At 39.8% G+C, this 19,019-nt stretch overlaps 2 protein-coding genes across 3 annotated transcripts; one reads left to right on the top strand and one right to left on the bottom strand.

Annotated features, from left to right (window-relative positions):
* Window positions 1–1,390: 1,390 nt before the first annotated feature.
* LOC121953983 (uncharacterized) lies at window positions 1,391–8,204 on the top strand. Of its 2 annotated transcripts, none has more exons than XM_088082358.1 (6): window positions 1,391–1,731; window positions 3,087–3,125; window positions 4,352–6,308; window positions 6,441–6,512; window positions 6,718–6,792; window positions 7,142–8,204. In XM_088082358.1, the coding sequence occupies exons 2-6, from the start codon at window positions 3,090–3,092 to the stop codon at window positions 7,366–7,368; spliced, it is 2,367 nt and encodes a 788-aa protein (XP_087938484.1). In that variant the 5' UTR covers window positions 1,391–1,731; window positions 3,087–3,089; the 3' UTR covers window positions 7,369–8,204. The 2 variants fall into 2 exon arrangements, with proteins under 2 accessions (XP_087938484.1, XP_087938483.1); XM_088082357.1 differs by having other exon boundaries at window positions 4,352–6,344.
* Window positions 8,205–9,718: 1,514 nt separating this feature from the next.
* Window positions 9,719–13,636, bottom strand: LOC121947409 (vesicular inhibitory amino acid transporter-like). The gene is made up of 2 exons (XM_042492457.2): window positions 12,793–13,636; window positions 9,719–11,749 (listed from the first exon to the last, which is right to left on the bottom strand). The coding sequence occupies exons 1-2, from the start codon at window positions 13,177–13,179 to the stop codon at window positions 10,562–10,564; spliced, it is 1,575 nt and encodes a 524-aa protein (XP_042348391.1). The 5' UTR covers window positions 13,180–13,636; the 3' UTR covers window positions 9,719–10,561.
* Between the last annotated feature and the right edge of the window lie 5,383 nt (window positions 13,637–19,019).

The following is a 19,019-nucleotide window of genomic DNA, read 5'->3' as shown; positions in this document are numbered from 1 at the left end:
TTACATTGGTCCAAGATTACACCATTATAGTTTCATTGGTCAAATTCATTATTTCATTACATAAGGCCTAATGTGCAATTTGGGGGGAAAATCCCAGTCCATAGGCACATTATGCTACTCTCTTATCTTGACTCCAGTAGATTCAGACTGGTCCTGTTGCTTATTTTTTTAAAATAATTTCTGGGCAGTTTTACACTGTTATTTCTCTGTTCATTCCTGCAGCCTTTTAAAACAAAAACAAAAACAATGAGATTTAATACAAGTGCACTTAGGATTACACAAAGGTTAAATATGGTATAGTGAGGTTAAAAGAAGACACTCTGGATAACTGTTCTCATATTTGCTTAAACACAACACAACACAAATCACTGTGCTCTTATATCATCAGTGTCAACTCAACACATTATAGCTCTCAATAATTAATTTCTAGCATTCAATCTTGTTATTTTTTTTAGCACATCACATTAGCCCTAAGGTAAATTACACTACACTGGAACCTTCAAATTCATGATATGAAAGCTATACCAAGTTTTACTCAAGAAATTTATCTTTATCTATGTGCAGTTGTCTGTTTGCTTTTCTTTTGCTTGGTATTGTGGATAGGAGAGGAACTTTGCACAAGTCCATCTGCACTTCGTTCCCTCCTTGCACAGTGTTTAATTGTGCTCAATAAATAAACCAAAACCAAACCAAACCATTCTGAATGCTCATATGACATGATTTTGTCTTGCCAGGTTATTACAACAATAATATTTTAATCATTAATAATTCAATATACATGACGCTTCATGTAAATGTATTCTAGGGGTTAAGTTGATCTGAAGCAGAAGTATTATCTTCTGAAGGAAGAGCAAGTTAACAGGCAGCAGCAGCAGTCCAAGTGCAAGGGGGGTGGAGCACCCCTCCCCTTGATGGGCCATTAATTGAGGCTGAGCTGAAGGCAGCAGAGGACCAAACTATAGTCTCCACTTCTCAACTTAGACTCAAGTTAAAATAACACACTGATTAAAGGCTAGAATGTTGAAAATAAAGCAAGAATCACATTTATCAGTGCAAGTAATAATACTACAGTGGTTAAATTAAAATCCTTAATTAGAAATTAAGCTTTAGTGTTTTACAAATGTGTTTGCATCAAATAAACTGTAATGATGTAGAACAATGCAGTGTGATTTTTATAATGATTGATTCATTACTGTGTTCAACAATTAAAATAGTGTAGAGCTGTAAGTTAAATTGCTCTAACTGAATTCATGCCATATTGCTGTGTCCTGTGCCCTGTTCAAAAGTTCACAGGCAGGTCAAGGGGAGGGAAGGGAGCGATCAAGCACTCGCAGCCAAAGCTGCATTCAATGGAAATGGAAATAGCAGCGTTACACCTTATTGACTTTGTTTGTGTATACTAAAATGGAGGACTGTTCAAGTTTCTGATGTTGGGTAATCAAGTATTTCATGACCAAGAGTTAAACAGAAAGTCTTTCTGTGTTACTGAAGAGTTTTGAATTTCATGAGTAGCATTTACAAGTTTTGTAAATCTTCACTACGACATGAAGTGTCAAAGTTCTGATTCTTCCTGTGGAAGTGAATGCATCGCCAGAAACATGCCTCTGCAGAGACAGGTAGAGAGGCTGCGGAGGCTCAGACAGCACTACGACCGGCCACGCACAGCGATATGAAGAGGAAATAACGGAGAAAAACCGAAGAGAACACGACAAAAACTTACAACTAATCAAGGTAAGACATATTTCATATTTTGTCAAACTATATTGTAAGTGTTTACTATCTGTCCGTTGCATTTTCCAGCCCGAGTGAAGCTGTTAGCTTAGCTGCTGCTAACGTTAGCGAACTTTAACGCAATGGACGGAGTGCAAGCTAGCTTAGTTTGTAAGGGAGTAAAACTCAGTAACTGTGTAATTATGTCGGTCTCAGATTTACAGCAATGTTAAGTAATACGTCTTAAATGTGTAAACATAATTTTTTCTTGTATTTTAAGTGACTTTTTTGGAACAAAACACAAAATAAGGAGAATGAAACTCTACATCACACACAGAGAAGGCACATTTATTGTTGAAACAGTGCTATTTAACAGAATTGTGAGTATTTCTGATATGTAAGGCAGTTAATTAATTTTTTGAAGTTTTAAATGTGTCTGGCACCAACATTTGGATGCTTAAAAAAAGGACAATCATTGTCAGTCCACAGAGATTTTAGTATGCCAATAAACCTGAGCATCATGTTTTTCTATAAGGATGCATAGCTCTACTTTATTCTTGGTTGTTAATATTTTCTGAATCATTTAATGTTGGTGTGTGGAACAGTGTGAGCTGGTTGTACAGAACACCATAACACCAATATAGTTAACAAGACCAGATTTAAAGGACAGTGTTTTGTCTGAGTCTTTGCTATTTTCCTGGTAACTCTGAGGTTTGGATGGAATTAGAGCAACTAAATGTAGACCATATTTGACAGGGTTTTTCCTTTTCATGTTACTGCAAACTAATGGATACATAGCATGTGATTTAAGGTGTGCATTATAAAGAGAAACCATGCTGACATGTCTGAATACATATAAGCAACCACCTTATCACCGCTGACTTAAATTTCAACAGTAATATGTTTCTCCCCTGTTATAAGTATTTATATCTATCTACATGTAATTACTGTCACCTTAATCTACATAATCAGAGGATCACAAGCTACTTATTGTCTTATTCTTCCTTGTAATTACTGATTGTAATGAAGAAAAAATTTAAAGCCTGTTTCAATCTTTAGTGCTATGTTTAAATGCCCCTGCATGTATTCTACTTTGATGACAGCATCATTTTTTAAAAATGGTTTGGGTGCTGCACCCAAGCCTTATAATAGTAAGGCAAATCCTGTTTAGTATAATGCAGTCCAGTGCAACACCACCTTTAACCGTGACTTCAATGTCATTGAATTTACATGTTTCACACAGTCACCAAAACGTTGTAAACTTCATAAAGACCCGATAAAGTGGACATTGAATGTATCTATGCTATAGTTGTATGTGTTTGGTTGATGGTCTGTAAAATTTGCATATTTTTTTTTTTTATAATTTTACATGACAGATAATGAAGAGACAAAAGGAGGAGGAACAAGAGGAGCAGGTATGTATTCATTTTGACTTGTTTCTCATTTTGTTGTGGGCAGGAATAGCAGAATAATCTGCTGGAACTGGATAAAAGTATTCACTATATTTACTGCACACACCTATCCATGTAGTCTTTCATTTAGTATTCATTCACAAAATTTGCTTTGCGTCAGTTTGTCCGGGGTGCAACATGGGCACTTGTCCTTTGCAAGTGGCAAGTGAATACTGCTGTCTGACCAGTGAACTTGTCTTTAGGGCTGTCTGGAATGCCTATTTTTGGGCTCAGGAGCTCCCACAAAGATGAATAGCGAGTATTCAAAGCGTCAATTGGGCTTTGTGATGCTTTGCCCTGGGATGTTTCTTTTTTTATATATATTTCTGTATTTTAATGGTCTAAATAAAAAGCAGTTTTGTTTTGTCTTTGTTTAATACTGACTGATTGGATCTATCTTGGCAAATTTAGGGTCAGTTTACATTTAACCACAGTTGCTGATCAGTGGGACAAACTAACCAATGCCTTTGAATAAAGTTTGTTTTATGATGAGATAATAAGACAGTCAATGCAGTGTTAGTTCAGAGAAACAGAGACACTTGAATTTACAAGGTGTGTAGTTGTATTTTTCTGTTTTTGTTTTGTTTTATTTATTAGAATAAAAACATAGTGAACTCGCTGCTTGCACAGACATACACCATTCCATATTATTTTAACATATTATCCAACCGGAGTTACAACCTCTCATTGCATGTTGTTATAGTGATCAAAGCACCATGTCAGCATTATTTGTGGTTGTGTCCCATTCTCCCCTATAGGGAAATGAGGCTGTACAGAGTTGACTGAATACTTGCCTGTTATTTAGTGGTTATATTTTAGTAATCTAATCACATGTTTTTCAGTCAGTCCCTGATATTCAGAAAAAGACTTGATACATGGAAGTTGATTAAAAAAACATTTTCGACTTGGTACTGAAAGGCTTAAATAGCATATGTGTTTCGCCAGCACATTTACTATTGCACAAATCCCAGTTCTAAAGGGAATTAGCCGTAAAATTATACATTTAGGATATCTTTGCCCACTGGTTTAGCATTGAGAAAGTGTAATTTATTTTATGTATAATAGATATTGGATGTTTTGGTAGATTATGCTGCTGTTTCATCAGCCTTTCAGCAGTTTTTTATTAGAATTTCATTCAAATTTCAAAAGTTAGATTAGCTTTAGTTAAATTTTTGATCTATTTCTTTCAGAGGGACTGTGTCACAGATGGTTCTCTATCTGAATCCAGCAATGATCTGGAAAGTGACTACGTGCCAATGGATTCTTCAGAAGATTCCAGTTGCCACAAGGTTAACACAAAGTTGCCTCTCGAGAAAAAACGGAGTAAACTCAGAAGAGCTGATACAACTACAACACAAGAATCAGAATCAGATGAAAAAATCAGCAAAGCAGATGACAATGACAAAGACGCACACAGCGCTGACAATGAGGAGGAGGAGATAGAAGAGGAGGAGGAGGGGCCACAAATCACTGTGAAATTTTGCATCACGGGAGAAAAATGCAAGTGGAACAAAAGACATTACTGTGTATACTGCAAAAAACCACAGAGTAAAATGGTGCGGCATCTAAAGCGGAAACACAGTGATGAAAGAGAAGTGGCCCAAGCAATATGCTTTCCACCAACCTCCAAAAAACATCGCCAGATGTTAGAGGGACTCTGCAGGAAAGGTAATTACAATCATAACATTGAAGTATTGCAAAAGGGACATGGTGAGATAGCAACATACAGACAGCCATCAGAACATACAGATCCAGCGGAATACTTGCCATGCAACATATGTTTTGATTTCTTTATAAAAACTGAACTATGGCGACATGAGAAACTATGTCTCAAAAAAATGGGTAAGCTAGAAGTTCCGTCCAAGAAAAAGCGAAGAGTTCAGGCTTCTGCTTCATCTCTTGTTCCATACAAAGGACAGTTATCACAAAGATGCTCAAACATTGTTAATACAATGATGATTGATGAGGTGTCTCGGGAGATTAAAAATGATCCACTCATTTGTGAATTTGGTGATAGGCTCCTAGAGAAACACGGGAGTGACCCATCAAAAGATGGTTATGTCAGCCAAAGGATGAGAGAGTTGGGAAGATTTGTACTCGCTGCCAAGTCCATTGATGGCAAAGTGAAGCTGTTACAAGATGTCTTGGTGCCACCTAATTTTCAGTTAGCTGTTGGGGCAGCAATAAAAGCTTCTGGATTCACCAAATCTAAGTACAGATACAACACACCATCTCTTGCTTTAAAGTTAGGACACTCACTGAAGGCAGTGAGTGACATTGTGATTGCACAACATGTAAAGGCTGAAGATGAAGCTGCTGCAGCCAGAGTAAGGAGCTTCTCTGGCTTGTTTTCTGCAGAGTGGGGCCTCTTTGTGTCAGGCTGTGCATGGACTAACCTGGAAGAGGACAGGTGGAACAAAAAAGAAATGATCCTTCTCACAGAAGATGTGATGAAGCTTAATAAAGTCCTGAAGGCCGCAGAGGAGGCGGCAAAACAGGAACTTTTGGAAGGGCCTAATGTTAGAGCATACAGGACTCTCAGTGAGTGCCATCTTTCTCAGATCATTCTTTTCAACCGAAGATGCCAAGGTGAGGCAGGAAAAATGCCTCTGTCAACCTACATGAACAGAGCCACAGAGGACCCTAATGAAGATATCATGGAGGGCTTCTCAAAACTGGAGCAAGATTTGAGTCATGAGTTTACCAGGTTGGTGATCAGAGGGATGAGGGGTAACAAAGTGCCTGGGCTTCTAACCAGAGAGATGACCAAATCCCTTGATTTTCTCATTGAGCAAAGGAGTGAGGACAATGACAGTTTGGACAGTAACACGAATGTCTTTGCAAGACAGAATTCAGCATCCCATCTCCGAGGTTCAGACTGTCTGAGGAAATATGCAGCTGTATGTGATGCAAGGAGGCCTGAAACACTCACATCAACCCACCTGAGGAAACATGTGGCTACAATGAGTCGGATAGAAGAAGAAAATCAAGAAATCAAAGAAAATGAGTTAGACCAACGTGCTAAATTCACGGGACATGATATTCGTGTTCATCATGAATATTACCAGCTGACAGAGAACACACTTCAGCTTGCAAAGATTAGCAAGCTGCTCATGGCCATAGATCTTGGAACTGAGGTCTACAAAGGTAAATCTCTTGATGAGATTGATTTAGGCTTAGAGAGTGAGTATGAAAGTATTCCAGTTTAATTCATATTTAAAAAGTATGTGGTGTTTTTGTTAATTTTTTGTAATGTGTCTGTGTGTTCTATCTAAACAGTGCCTTCATCTTCAAAAGTCGGAGCTGGGCAAGAGTCACAAATCAGTGGAAGTGAGGCTCAAGACTCAGATGGTATGAAGTTAGTTTGGCTGCAACTCATTAATTAATGTGCAGATTTTTTATTTTTTATTTTTTTATTTAATGATTGTTGTCTCTGAATGTCACAAAATAACAAAATAGTTGTGTAGCCATTTCTCTGTTTTGTACAAGTGTATCTAGTAGTAGTATCTGCCAGTAGGATGAGCTGCAGTTCATGCTTCCTGTCCCTTTCTTGCAGAAGAACCAGACGTTCTGACTCAAAAAACTTCAACTCCAGGACCATCACACAAGCTGAAAAGGACTGAGAAAAGAGGTAAACTCTTCTTCTGTCCCTCCCTGAACTGATAGATGTTTTGCTCCAATACTGCTCACATGAAAGACAGTTGCCAAGTATTAACCAGAAAGAATGACTACATAGTTTATCTTCTGTCCTTCCCAAGGTACTGCAGGTATAAAAACGGCATAATTCATTTTAATAATAATGATAATAATACTGTCACAAAAATATTTCAGTAGTTTCTCAGCAGTTCTGTGGCAGTGTGTCTTCATAATCTCCATGAGTATAAATTCAGAGTAGAAAAATAAAGCCATCAGTCCCATATGCAGGACTGCATGATTTTCAGCAGTGAGGATGCTAGTACCTTGTCTAATTTGTGTTTCAGGTACGGATCCACCATTTCTCTCCCAAAAGAAATGCGAGTGGAGTTCTGAAGAAAAGGCAGCAGTATTGCAACAGCCAGGACAGTACATCACTCTGAATAGAGTTCCTGGTAATGAACTTTGTCTCAAGGCTCTTAATGCAGAACCGATACTGTGCCATCGCGACTGGAGAGATGTTAAGAACCAAGTCTACAATTCCATCACAACCCGAAAAAGGAAACGGGTATAGTTTATTTTCATGTTATTAAGCAGCTGGAGCTGTATCAACCTACTGTTTAAAACTGTTCAGTGTATTGTTATTCCCAGTATTATTCCCAGTACTATTTTTTTTAGAATGGAGACTGGATCTGACAGAGTTAATAGTAGCTGGATCTGTATTATGATACTGTTTAAAAGTGTTCAAGGAAGTCCTTTACTCAGCTGTCCAGTAGTTTTTTCAGGATAAACTGGGACTGACAGATAAACTGGGACTAACAGGTACTGGATTTGTATTAAGATACTGTTTAAAATTGTTAAAGGAGGTCCTTTGCCCAGCTTTTCAGTATTTTTTTTTTCATAATAAGCTGGAGCTGATGCGCTTAACAGTTGCTGAATCTGCTTAAGATAACTTTCAAGGGAGTCCTTTATCCAGCTTTCTATTCATTGTGGTTGTGGTAATGTGGACCAAAATCTCTGCCCTCCACTAAAATAAAGCAATTCTGCTATCATCTCGAGTTAAATCTTTAATGAAGTCGTGAAGTCATGAAGTTGGTTTTGGACTCTTGGTAAGACAAAACAGGACATTGAAGATATTACACTGGGCTGTGGGAAATTACAAAGTGCATTTTCACTATTTTCCAACTCTTAATTACGACGGAGGATTAGGGCCACATTAAGGGGAAAAAAATTTAATTATTTACGAGATTAAAGTCATTAGTTACGAGAAAAAACTCATTATTAACGAGAAAAAAGTCATTATTAATGAGAAAAAAGTCATTATTTACGAGATTAAACTCATTAACGAGAAAAAACTTATTATTAATGAGAAAAAAGTCATTATTTACGAGATTAAACTCATTAACGAGAAAAAAGTCATTATTAATGAGAAAAAAGTCATTATTTACGAGATTAAACTCATTATTAATTGACTTTTTTCTCATTAATAATGACTTTTTCTCGTTAATGAGTTTTTTCTCGTTAATGACGTTTTTCTCGTTAAGAAAGAGTTTAATCTCGTAAATAATGACTTTAATCTCGTAAATAATTAAAAAAATTTTCCCTTAATGTGGCCCTAATCCTCCTTCGTACTTAATAGACAAAACCAAATCAATTAAAAAAAAAATACTGATTAATTACTAGATTAATCAATAATAAAAGTAACGGAAATTGCATTCCAGATGTCACCTATATTAAAACATGCTTACTTGAGTAATTGTGGAAACTTCATTGAACAATTTATTATTTTGATAAAGGTCTGTTATATTGAAATGTTTATATTATATTATATTATAATATTATATTATATTATAATAATATAATAATAACTGTATATATATATATATATGTATATATAAATATAATTTAATACTGATTTTAAACTAAAGAAATAAACACCAAAAGCTCAATTTAACAGCACTGTATATTGCTGAGTTGAGTCTGCAAAATGCTAGCAATACAGTGTCTACTATTTGCTTTTAAAGTTTCTTTTAGAGTAGCCAATCAAAAAAAGCATATGTTGTCAAATCTACCTAGCAACAGGGGCCGGTCCTCACAGCTATGGAAAAAAAAGATTTTTTTTACTTTGAGTTTTCTGCAATCTGAAGTGACATTCTAACTCCCTACTCCCATCCAGTGGTAGGTCTGTTTTTTGCATCATTCTAGCTACAGTGGAAGTGGTGGTCCTCACAAAGAACTCAAACTACGTGGTCCACACAAAGTAATAAATACATGTATGTGTGTGTGTGTGTGTGTGTGTGTGTGTGTGTGTGTGTGTGTGTGTATGTGAAGAACAGGAAACTACTGTTTGATTACGCTGTCTGGAGGGTGCCAAAAGCTACTACATTCTAAACATTTATTTAAATTGTAGGAGCTATTGTGTTTAAATATTCACATACATTTTAAGTGCAATATAGCCATGGTTAGTGTTTTTGAAGCCATCTAATCAGATGCAAATATTTTGAACATCCTCATTCTCAGAATAAATGACTGTCATGGTTGACAACCATGTTTAAGGAAGTGAAAATGATTTTCAGTTCTGCTGAATTTGACATTCTGAATCAACCAGTATATTTGGATGTGCTAAGCTGACTTCAATTGAATTATTGATATCAACAGTGCCAGTTTTTCTCTACAGTCTGCTCTATAATTTTGGTGGCCTATGCAACCTGTCAGGGGTGATTTTAATAGGCAAATGTAGATGCATACCATCTGACAAGCAACACTGTAGCCCGCAACTCACGGGCTTGTCTTTAACTGCTCACATTGCTGATTTTAAGAAAGGAGAAGCTTAATGAACTTGTTAAAGAAGAAATTTAACAGTGCCAGGACAGTAAAAATAAAAGAGAAATCAACCCTGGCTACATTTCAAGGAAACATTAGAATCACCAGCCATAAAATATTTGATTTATTTATCTCTTAATTCAACAAATACTCTTTGTCTCACACACCATGATTAGAGCCATTAAATCACAATTAACAAGTTCAATAGGAAGAGAATATTATCAGACAGACATTTTTTTCCATATAACACAATTAGGACCCACTTGCTTGCACTTTGATTTCACTTCATCCAGTATGACACTTGAAACACCAAGAAAACAAACGAGCCAACGAGGACTACTATAGGCATAAGATGGAAAATAAAAACACACTGAAACTGAAATAAATCAATTCTGTATAAACAACTACACATACGTTATCAATGGTTTATTATAATCCACAGAGCACCATCTGATCTGATGGGTGCCTTGGTCTTACATTTTCTCTGAAGTGGGATTTATGATATATCTAGCAGCTCAAAAACCAATAATAACATATTCACTCCATTGTTTTTCACATATTTCATTCCCCAGATATAAACACGTACACACTCACAATAAGACCCATGGCGGACATTTTCACTGGGTCTTTGATAACTTTGCATGAAGACTGATACCTGGACAGGCTTGTTAATGCCCCCTGTCATGCGGAGGTTGTGTTTCTCTGTCCAGTTAATAAAACATGTTTTCTGGAATGAGCAGACTACTTTACACTACGATTGTAGAGTTTATTATTGCACATTATCACGAAGGCAAAATAAAAAGATGTACATTTCACACAAATAATCCTCCTCATGAGCTTCTTTGTCAAGTGGTTAACATGATGTTTTGATAAGGTCATGACAACCTGCCGGAGTGCGGCATTTTAGGACATCTCCATTCATTAAAAGGTCATCTCTGAAGCTCTCAGTCTTGGATATTGTACCTGAACGCCTCTATGAGCCCTTCAATCGAGTGAATGAAGCCAGATATGGCGCATATGCCCCCAATAACAAAAATGGCCACATCGAAGAAGACGTGGTGCCAAAGGAGATTCCTCCACTGGAGCTTCAGGTGGAAGAGGCTTGGCAGGAGGAAGCACAGGCCCGCTCCAGTGAGGCTCCCAGTTAGACCCATAAGGAGGGCGAAATGAGGGACAAAGACGGCCATGAGCAAGGTGAAGACCACCAGGCCAATTCGTAGGCCCAGACCCCATGATTTCAACTGCCCACTAGGGCTGTAGCAGTCAGGGAATATGGCCCTCCCACCATCCTGGAACAAGGATTTCTCCAGGACCTCAACTGCAGCAAAGAACGGCAGTGGGTAAGATAACAGCGCCTTGGCGACGAGGAAGATGTTCACCACAGCCCGGATGGTTGAAGGCAGGTTATCTGTGATGACCTCCTTTGTGGCGTCTGCCCAAGTCAAGTAGGCCACCAGGGCGAAGAGGCCCTTGAGGACGCAGGCTGCGATGTGAGTCCACTCCATCATGCAGTGGAACTCGTTGGGCTTCTGCATGTTTCCCTCCAGGGAGGGGAGGAAGATCTGGGAAGTGTAGCTGAACACGATGATGCCAATTGAAATGGGGAATTTCTTCACATCAATATAAAACTTGACCTTGTCCCAGGCCCAGTCGCGCGCCCTGGAGAGGCAGTAGGCGATCACGAGGACGTTGATGACGATGTGCGCCACGGTGCAGAGCAAGCTGAACTTGGACACGGCCTTGAGGTTCTTCAGGAACGCGCACGGCAGCAGCGCCACCGTGGCCACCACAGACCAGGCTTTCTGGGAGACGGGGAACCCCGGGAAGCTGTTGTACATCAGGTTGCCGCTGACCACGACATAAAGAATACAGGTCATGACCAGCTCGATGATCTGAGCCACGTTTACAACGTGCCCGCCCAGCGCGGGGAATCGAGGCGCGCAGCAGGCATTGGCGATATCCACGTAGGAGTCCCTCACGCGCACTTTTATGCCGTCCTCGTTGTCCTCGTACAGACACGCGATGAGAATTTTTCCGGTGTAGCAGCACACCACAGCCGCGAAGATAATGAGGAAGAGGCCGAGGTAGCCACCGTGGAGGATGGCGTACGGCAGGCCGAGGACGAACATGCCCTGCGGACAGAGAGGCGCAGTTGAGTGGTAATGGACGAGGCCCACATCGCAGTGACAGGCCGAGCCAGCCCAGGCATGCAATAACTGGCTCACACAGCTCACATCTTACATAATAACACTAACAAAAAAATGGCATTTTTGTGCCTTAAAATAATAATGTGACGCAGATTTGTTTTTTGTTTTTGTTTTTGCACAGCTGATTTATTTCTAATGTCCCACATTTATTATTTTTTCCTTATTCGCCTTGCCCTTGAAAAGTAGGCCTTTCGTTCGCGTGGGCTACAGCCTGAATCGAATTAAGGGATTAAAAAGACAATTTTAAAACGAATTTTTAATTTCATTTGATTGCAATTCCAATTTGATGGAAACGCAGATAAGCACGTGGGTGCCATTCAGCCGCAGGGCTATCAAAGTCATACAGGCCCAGCCTGCAGCTCCACTGATAAAAAGATTTGAATAAATACATTTTAACATCCAATGGCTGCTATATATATATATATATATATATATGCCACACATTACAAATAAGCAAGCAAAATCTAGTAAAATACTAAAATCTAGTAAAAATGAAACACAAGAATCAGATGAATACATGAATACATAAACATGTGCAATATTATAAAACGATTTCTGTGATTATCTGAATAGCAATCACATTGACCAAGAATGATATTTTGTCGATCCTTTAAAACTGACTTAAATTCCCTGATAGTTATCAGCCCTGACCATTTCAGATCCTTCTGTAAATTATTCCAAGAAAACGGGGCCGCATATTTAGAAGCTTTTCTTTCTTTCTTTTTTTGCCAAGTTCTGTTTGAACCTTTAAAGCTCAATACATTTTGCGACAATATTGGACATATTGCTTGCTTTATTCGTATCTTAGATTGTGTGAAATTGTGCGCATCCCCATTGAACTCTAAATGAAATCTTAAAATATGAAAATCTTCAAGGTGACTTTTAATCCAGTTGCAGGCCTGATCCATGCAGCACGTTGCATTTCTTCACGCACACATGCAGGATGAGAGTTAATCTCAGTGTACTACCTGAATGGCGTTGGTGACGTTCCAGCCCGCTTCCCATGATGTGATTTTTGGCTTTTCCTCCTCCAGAGAGCCTCCTGTCTTCAGAGATGAAGGCCTCCGGCCGGTGCCGTCTCTCTGGTAGTGGCTGTCTCCCTCCAGCTCCCCCTCACCCTCACCCTCCATGTGTCCCCCTTCCTCTTCCCCCTGGAGGACATCCATTTGCATCCCTTGCCTGTAGTCATAATCCAAGTCGTCGCACTCGGCGAAACCCAAACCCTCCTCGTCTGTGGCGGCCTGGAAGCCCAGCCGGGCGAACACCCCGCTGACCTTGGCCTGAGATTTGTTGGACACCGTGTGGGCCGCGTTGGTCAGCTTGTTGGTGAGCTTGTGTCGTATTAGATGAGCCATCTTTACGCGAATGAGATGCGTTCTTCAGCTGAAAATGATATTACCAAGCAAAAAGCAGAGATGCAGATGCATGCAGGGTGATTTATTTGCTTTTATAAAAAAAAAAGAAAACTGCTACTGTAAAGTCATGCCTGTTGCCTCTTCGATGTCGTCGCAAATTAAGCCCTCTGACGGCTGCCCAACCGTTTCACCCAAGCCGTTAAAAATCCTCAGCCGCTTTTCTTGGCTTGCTCATCCATATTACTGTCTAAAAAAACACTCCTTGGCATCCGCTTGAATGAGAAAACGCCCCAAAACAGAGAAAAACGGGAAAAGGTCCTCATTTGTCGCTAAAATTGGCAATTTATCATGTTTTTGTCAGTTGGGGGTCCTGTCGGTGACAGCGCGAGCGCTGGGATCTCTGACTGCATCACAGAAAGAGAGGAGGGAGAGAGAGGGGCGTGCACGTGTCCGCATAGAGTGCCAGTGTCAGCTCGCGCACAGCACAACTGTCACGATGGCAGAGAGAGAGAGAGAGAGAGAGAGAGAGAGAGAGAGAGACGTTAATTCACCGGGCACGGTGGTCACGAGGATAAAGCGGTCAGGTCATTTAAAGGCAGCACTATTACAGAATTGCTCGTGACATTATGCATGAATGAAGAGATCAAACATTTCACCTGCTTTCATGCTGCATTTTGTCAACAGGTTAACTGACACTGTCAGCAACAAACAGCGGGCGTGCATGTATGAGATGTAAGCGAAATAAATATCTAACAAGAGCCCTGCATTATCAACATTTATTGAATTAAAAGGACATATTTTATTTAAATCTCACAGTGATCTACAGTTGCGACATCTGCAATGCGCAAATAGGCCTACCATGCAGTCATATTTAAATGAACCACAGGCTATAGACTATTAATGCAACGTCGATCTAATTTTTTTTCGTTAAACAAAATTTTAATATTTTTCGCCTGATCTGCTCAACTGTATTTTAACACGTGAAATCAATCTTAAATTTGTGAAATGAAGCGCGCGGACCAGCAACGTATCCTACTCCGTGACAGCGTGCAGTCACACACACAGCCGAGAGGCGTACATCAGGTATTGTCTGTATGTAGGGACAAAAAAGCCTATTAATACACTGGACTAAAATATTTAAGGGATACTGACATTTTATTTCTAAATTATGCATAGAATATTTACCAACAGAAAATATTTGAATTCATTTTTCAGTCATGTTTAATTGTTCAAACACATTTTCAGTCTACAGACGGGAGTCAAAAACACAAATGTTTCCATATATTCGCCCCACGTTCATGTTAAAACACTTAAATTGATGTCACTGTTAACCCCGATCTGCGTGTTTGGATTTCTCATGATCGCATACGTGCACAGATTTTAAGTTTCCAGCTCATTTGATTCCAGATGACCATGTTCAGCAGCCTGTGAAGGGATGCAACTCGTTGCTGATATGATGCGCATCCTACGGCTGGCCTGCTGCAGGGCACCGGCAGCACCACGGACAGCTCCTTAACAGACTCAGAGAAAAACGGGTCAGACTCCTGCTCGGACTTTTTTTTCTTTCACTATGAATTATGGGGGGGCAGAGTCCACACATTTCAAACACCCTGCACTTAATCCAAGAGCTATTTTAATTATTGTCTTGTTGTGGGCTACATTTATTAAAGATCTAGGCCTACACGTTAGAAATACTCTCGGGTAGAGAGTTATTTCTTTTTCACCTCAGCTCCCCGGGAAGCACCTCGTCTTTGCCTCCATAATCTGCTGTGACACGGCTGAGCAAAACTGTCATCAGGTTTTTGCAGCGTGCTTGCAGAATTGTAGCCCGCTGTCGCAGGAAGGCTGAAAAATCACAGCCGCTATTTAAAAAACAACATCGAAAATGTCTGTTAATTAAGGATGTTTAAAGCCTACTTCTTTTTTAAGGCGGTGAAAAAATGCCACACAGACAGAAACAAGTAAAGAAATGCGAGACAATATTTTTCCAGCAGCACTGCAAGACAAAAACGCAACATGGAAGAGAGGTCTAAATTTAGAAACCAGCCAGAGGACAGAGAAAGTTCCGCATATTTTCATGCTTGGCTTGGGCTGCTTTGCCAGCTGCCATTTGTGCTCAGGCCAACACAGTGTTTGTTAGCGAGTGTGTGTCATCCGTGTCTAGGGGTATGTGCGTGTGTATGTATGTGCGTGCGTGTAGGACAGTGAGGAAATAGGGAGAGTCCTTGAGGCGTCTCTCCCTCCCCCATCACATGCACAATCCGCGGGCTAACGCTGGGACAGAGGAGCGGCTGCAAATGTCATACACGCGCACGTACGCACGCACAGAAACGCAAGCATGCAAAATACATGCTGCCTCACCCTAAATCTAAAAAAAACCCATCTAGACTGTGAAAGAAAAATAATAATATGGCATAAAATATTTTTGCGAATCTTTAATATAATGAACTCCATATTGAAAAAAAAAATCAGACCACATGGAATTCTCTCCAACAGGATATTTCTACTTCCTCGTAACAAAATGGATTTTCAGTGTTCCTCTTTATTTTTTTCTTTGAAAGGGCTTTAAGATTGGTTGCTGGGGCGACCAATTTAGCTTCTGAGGCTACAAAGAGAAGGATTAATTCAGGCTCAATGTGTGTGTGAGTGAGAGACAGCACTCAGAGAGGGGAGTGTATGCTTGCAACCATGCCTGCCTCAGTGTGTGTGTGTGTGTGTGTGTGTGTGTAGGCCTGAGATATGGAGGGGCTTATAGCCTCCTCTAACAGCCGTGCAGTGCTGACTGGAAGCAATAATCTCTGATAGTTGCCATGGCCACAGTAATTGGACAGAGGGTGTGCATGTGTGTTGAGATTTTAGAGAAAAGATTTTTTTTCTCGGCACAGGTTATTTGTTATTTGTGTCTGAAAGCCTTGACTGCCTAGAGGAGAATTAAAACATTTAAGCCAGTCTTCAACCTTTTGTATTACTATAGCAAGTGACAAAAGAAAAAAGCAAAATACAAACTACGGAACATCCATGTATTCAGGGGCACAGAACCAAATTCTTGGCCTCCACATTTAAGTAGTGTGGGCCCCCTGCCCTTCCTCTCCTGATTCATGTCATGCACCTTTAGATTTCCATCACTGTGCATCTCACATACAGTAATTTTTCATCTATAAAATGTAGAGCATTACATCATGGGATAGTTCACCTAAAGTTCATGCCATGGACTACCTTCAATCAAATACAATGGCAGAAAGCTGCACTAGGGAGTGATTTTGGGCAGAAATGGTTAAAGCCTCACACACAGGTGTTCCCACTTATGTTGCCTGATTAGTCTTACCATACTGCTGTTTCGTCACCCCCCTTTTATTGGTGAAGCACACTTAACACTGGGAGAGGAAAAATTCTGGAGCCGGCCATGTAAACAAGGCAGGGATTCCAAACATGAAACCCACACGCACACTTACACATGGTGCTGAAAAATTAGAATATTTGTATTTTTAGAACCATCCCTCACACACACACACACACACACACACACACACACACACACACACACACACACATTCATGAATGCATGAATAGTGACAGGTGCACAAACACATTAATCACTCTATGGCCCAAAAAGATCTGCTGGGCTTACAGGGCCAGAGACTGAAGAGAGTGGTAGTGACAGACTGTGTGTATGTGTGTGTGTGTGTGTGTGTGTGTGTGTGTGTGTGTGTGTGTGTGTGTGTGTGTGTGTGTAAGCAAGAGAGTGAGAGAGAAAGAGAGATAGTAGTGGGTGTAAGTGTACAGTGTATGTGTATGTATGTGCGTGTGTGTGTGTGTGTGTGTGTGTGTGTGTGTGTGTGTATGTGTGTATGTGTGTGCAGGCCTAACAGGGTGCGGAAAAGAGTCACAGAGGTTGAAGGGGGTTTTGTCCGCAGTGTGACTCTGATATATCGGAAGTGCTAAGAGTCAGGATCGTTACATAAACTGGTCTCGCTTCCTCCATCCATCATTCCTTCAAACTCTCTCACACACACACACACACACACACACACACACACACACACACACACACACACACACAGACACACTGGGATTTTTCTTTTTTTCCCTTTTCTCCGGCCTGTTTCCAGTCACTCCTACATTTACTGATAATTTATGAATTCAAATGTTCTGCTCTAGTGTATTAATGCACAGTATTGTACTTAATTAATCAGTTTGAATTTGAATTGATAATAATAATGACACACAATCCTAAATGGCAAAAAGAAATGTACAGCATGCACACTGATGTTTACAAAAGAAAATTCAGTGTTGTCATGAGGACAACTTAACTGTGAAGAAAACATATGACCAGCTTATTCTTGCCAAAGTACTCTTGAGCAATGTGAAAAAGACACCGTTTACCTTTGTAAAGGTAAAAAAATTCAGAAGAGTTAAATTCTGTATTTAACATCAAATTACATCACTTTCAGTTGGAACCACCCATATATACAATTAATTTTAAAAAAGACAAATAATTACAACTAAAGAAATGACAGTCATTATCAAATCATTGTATTACATTATTCATAAATAGTAGAGGCGGGAATCACCAGAGGCCCCATGATACAATATTATTGCATTTTTTAAAATGCTGTGATATGCTGAGTATTTTGATGCAAATATATTGCTATATATTGCAATGTATTACCTTTTTTCAACTGCAAATTATGTCCCTTTAAGATCTGTTAAGACAAGGTTTTCAGTTTGTACATCTCACTTCAATCATTTTTATTGCAACAAATTGGATTTTTTTTGTCATTTTTAACAATTTTAACATTTCGATTAGTCACACAAAAATATCGCAACATCATTCTGTATCGACCTCTTCATTCTTAATAGATAGTAAACATGACTGACTTTGTCTAACATGATATTTCTCCTCCTCCTCCTCCCCATCAGTGGGAAGTAACAGTCTGTTCATTCCTCCACAAAATGGAGGCTGCTTGGCATCACGCGTGGCACTCCCAGAGTGCTTGTAGCCTATTAGTTCTCCTGCGCCTCATCACCACTGCCTGGATGACAAGCAAAACAAGCAGGGGGCTGCGAGGCTCGTGCACGGACGGCGACACAATGTCACGTCTTGCCTCCTGGGAGGAATGGATGCCAGTGTGTGTGTGTGTGTGTGGGTTGGAGAGGAGACAATCTATGGGGGTGTATTTGTATGAGTTTGTCACCGTATGTGTATGTGTATGTTTGTGTGAGTGTGAATGTGCAGATAGATGTGATTGTGTGTGTCTTAGCAGTGGGTATGTAGCCATGTGTGTGTGTGTTTGAGAGATTGAGCTGACCCAGATCTGCTTATTAGCATCAGGAGGAGGGGGACGGCAGTCACTTAGAGCTTTGTGCCTGAGCAGTGAACTGTGCTCAGGCTTCAGTGACACACCATCAAGCTTCATACAGTAAAACCCCTCCCTCACACACACACACACACACACACACACACACACACACACACACACACACACACATCCTTCATCCTTTTCATCATCAGCTCCCAAATATCTGTGCTATCCAGGAAAAAAATGCACTCATGATACACACTTTCTGCACTGTTTAATTCAAATTATTTGGGCGGGAGAGCCCCTGAGTAAAACAATGGCAGTTTTATATACACAAGATCAATTAAAAATGTAATAATCAGAACAGCAAAAGTCAAATGTATCCACAGTTTGCTACATTTCCTTGCTATATGTCAATACAGAAGTAGCTGAAAAGAAATGTGCAAACCCGAGAACCCATTGTTTTGGCTGCACCATTATATCAAATGCCAATACAGTGTTTTTTACATTACTTTGTGTATTATAATTTAGAAGTTTGTG

Source organism: Plectropomus leopardus, chromosome 9 (assembly GCF_026936395.1).
Source record: "Plectropomus leopardus strain MGB_pleo_1.0 chromosome 9, ASM2693639v1, whole genome shotgun sequence".
NCBI classification, from domain to species: Eukaryota; Metazoa; Chordata; class Actinopteri; order Perciformes; family Serranidae; genus Plectropomus; species Plectropomus leopardus.
The sequence above is the reverse complement of the archived record's forward strand: the minus strand, read 5'-3'. Positions and strand labels throughout refer to the sequence as shown.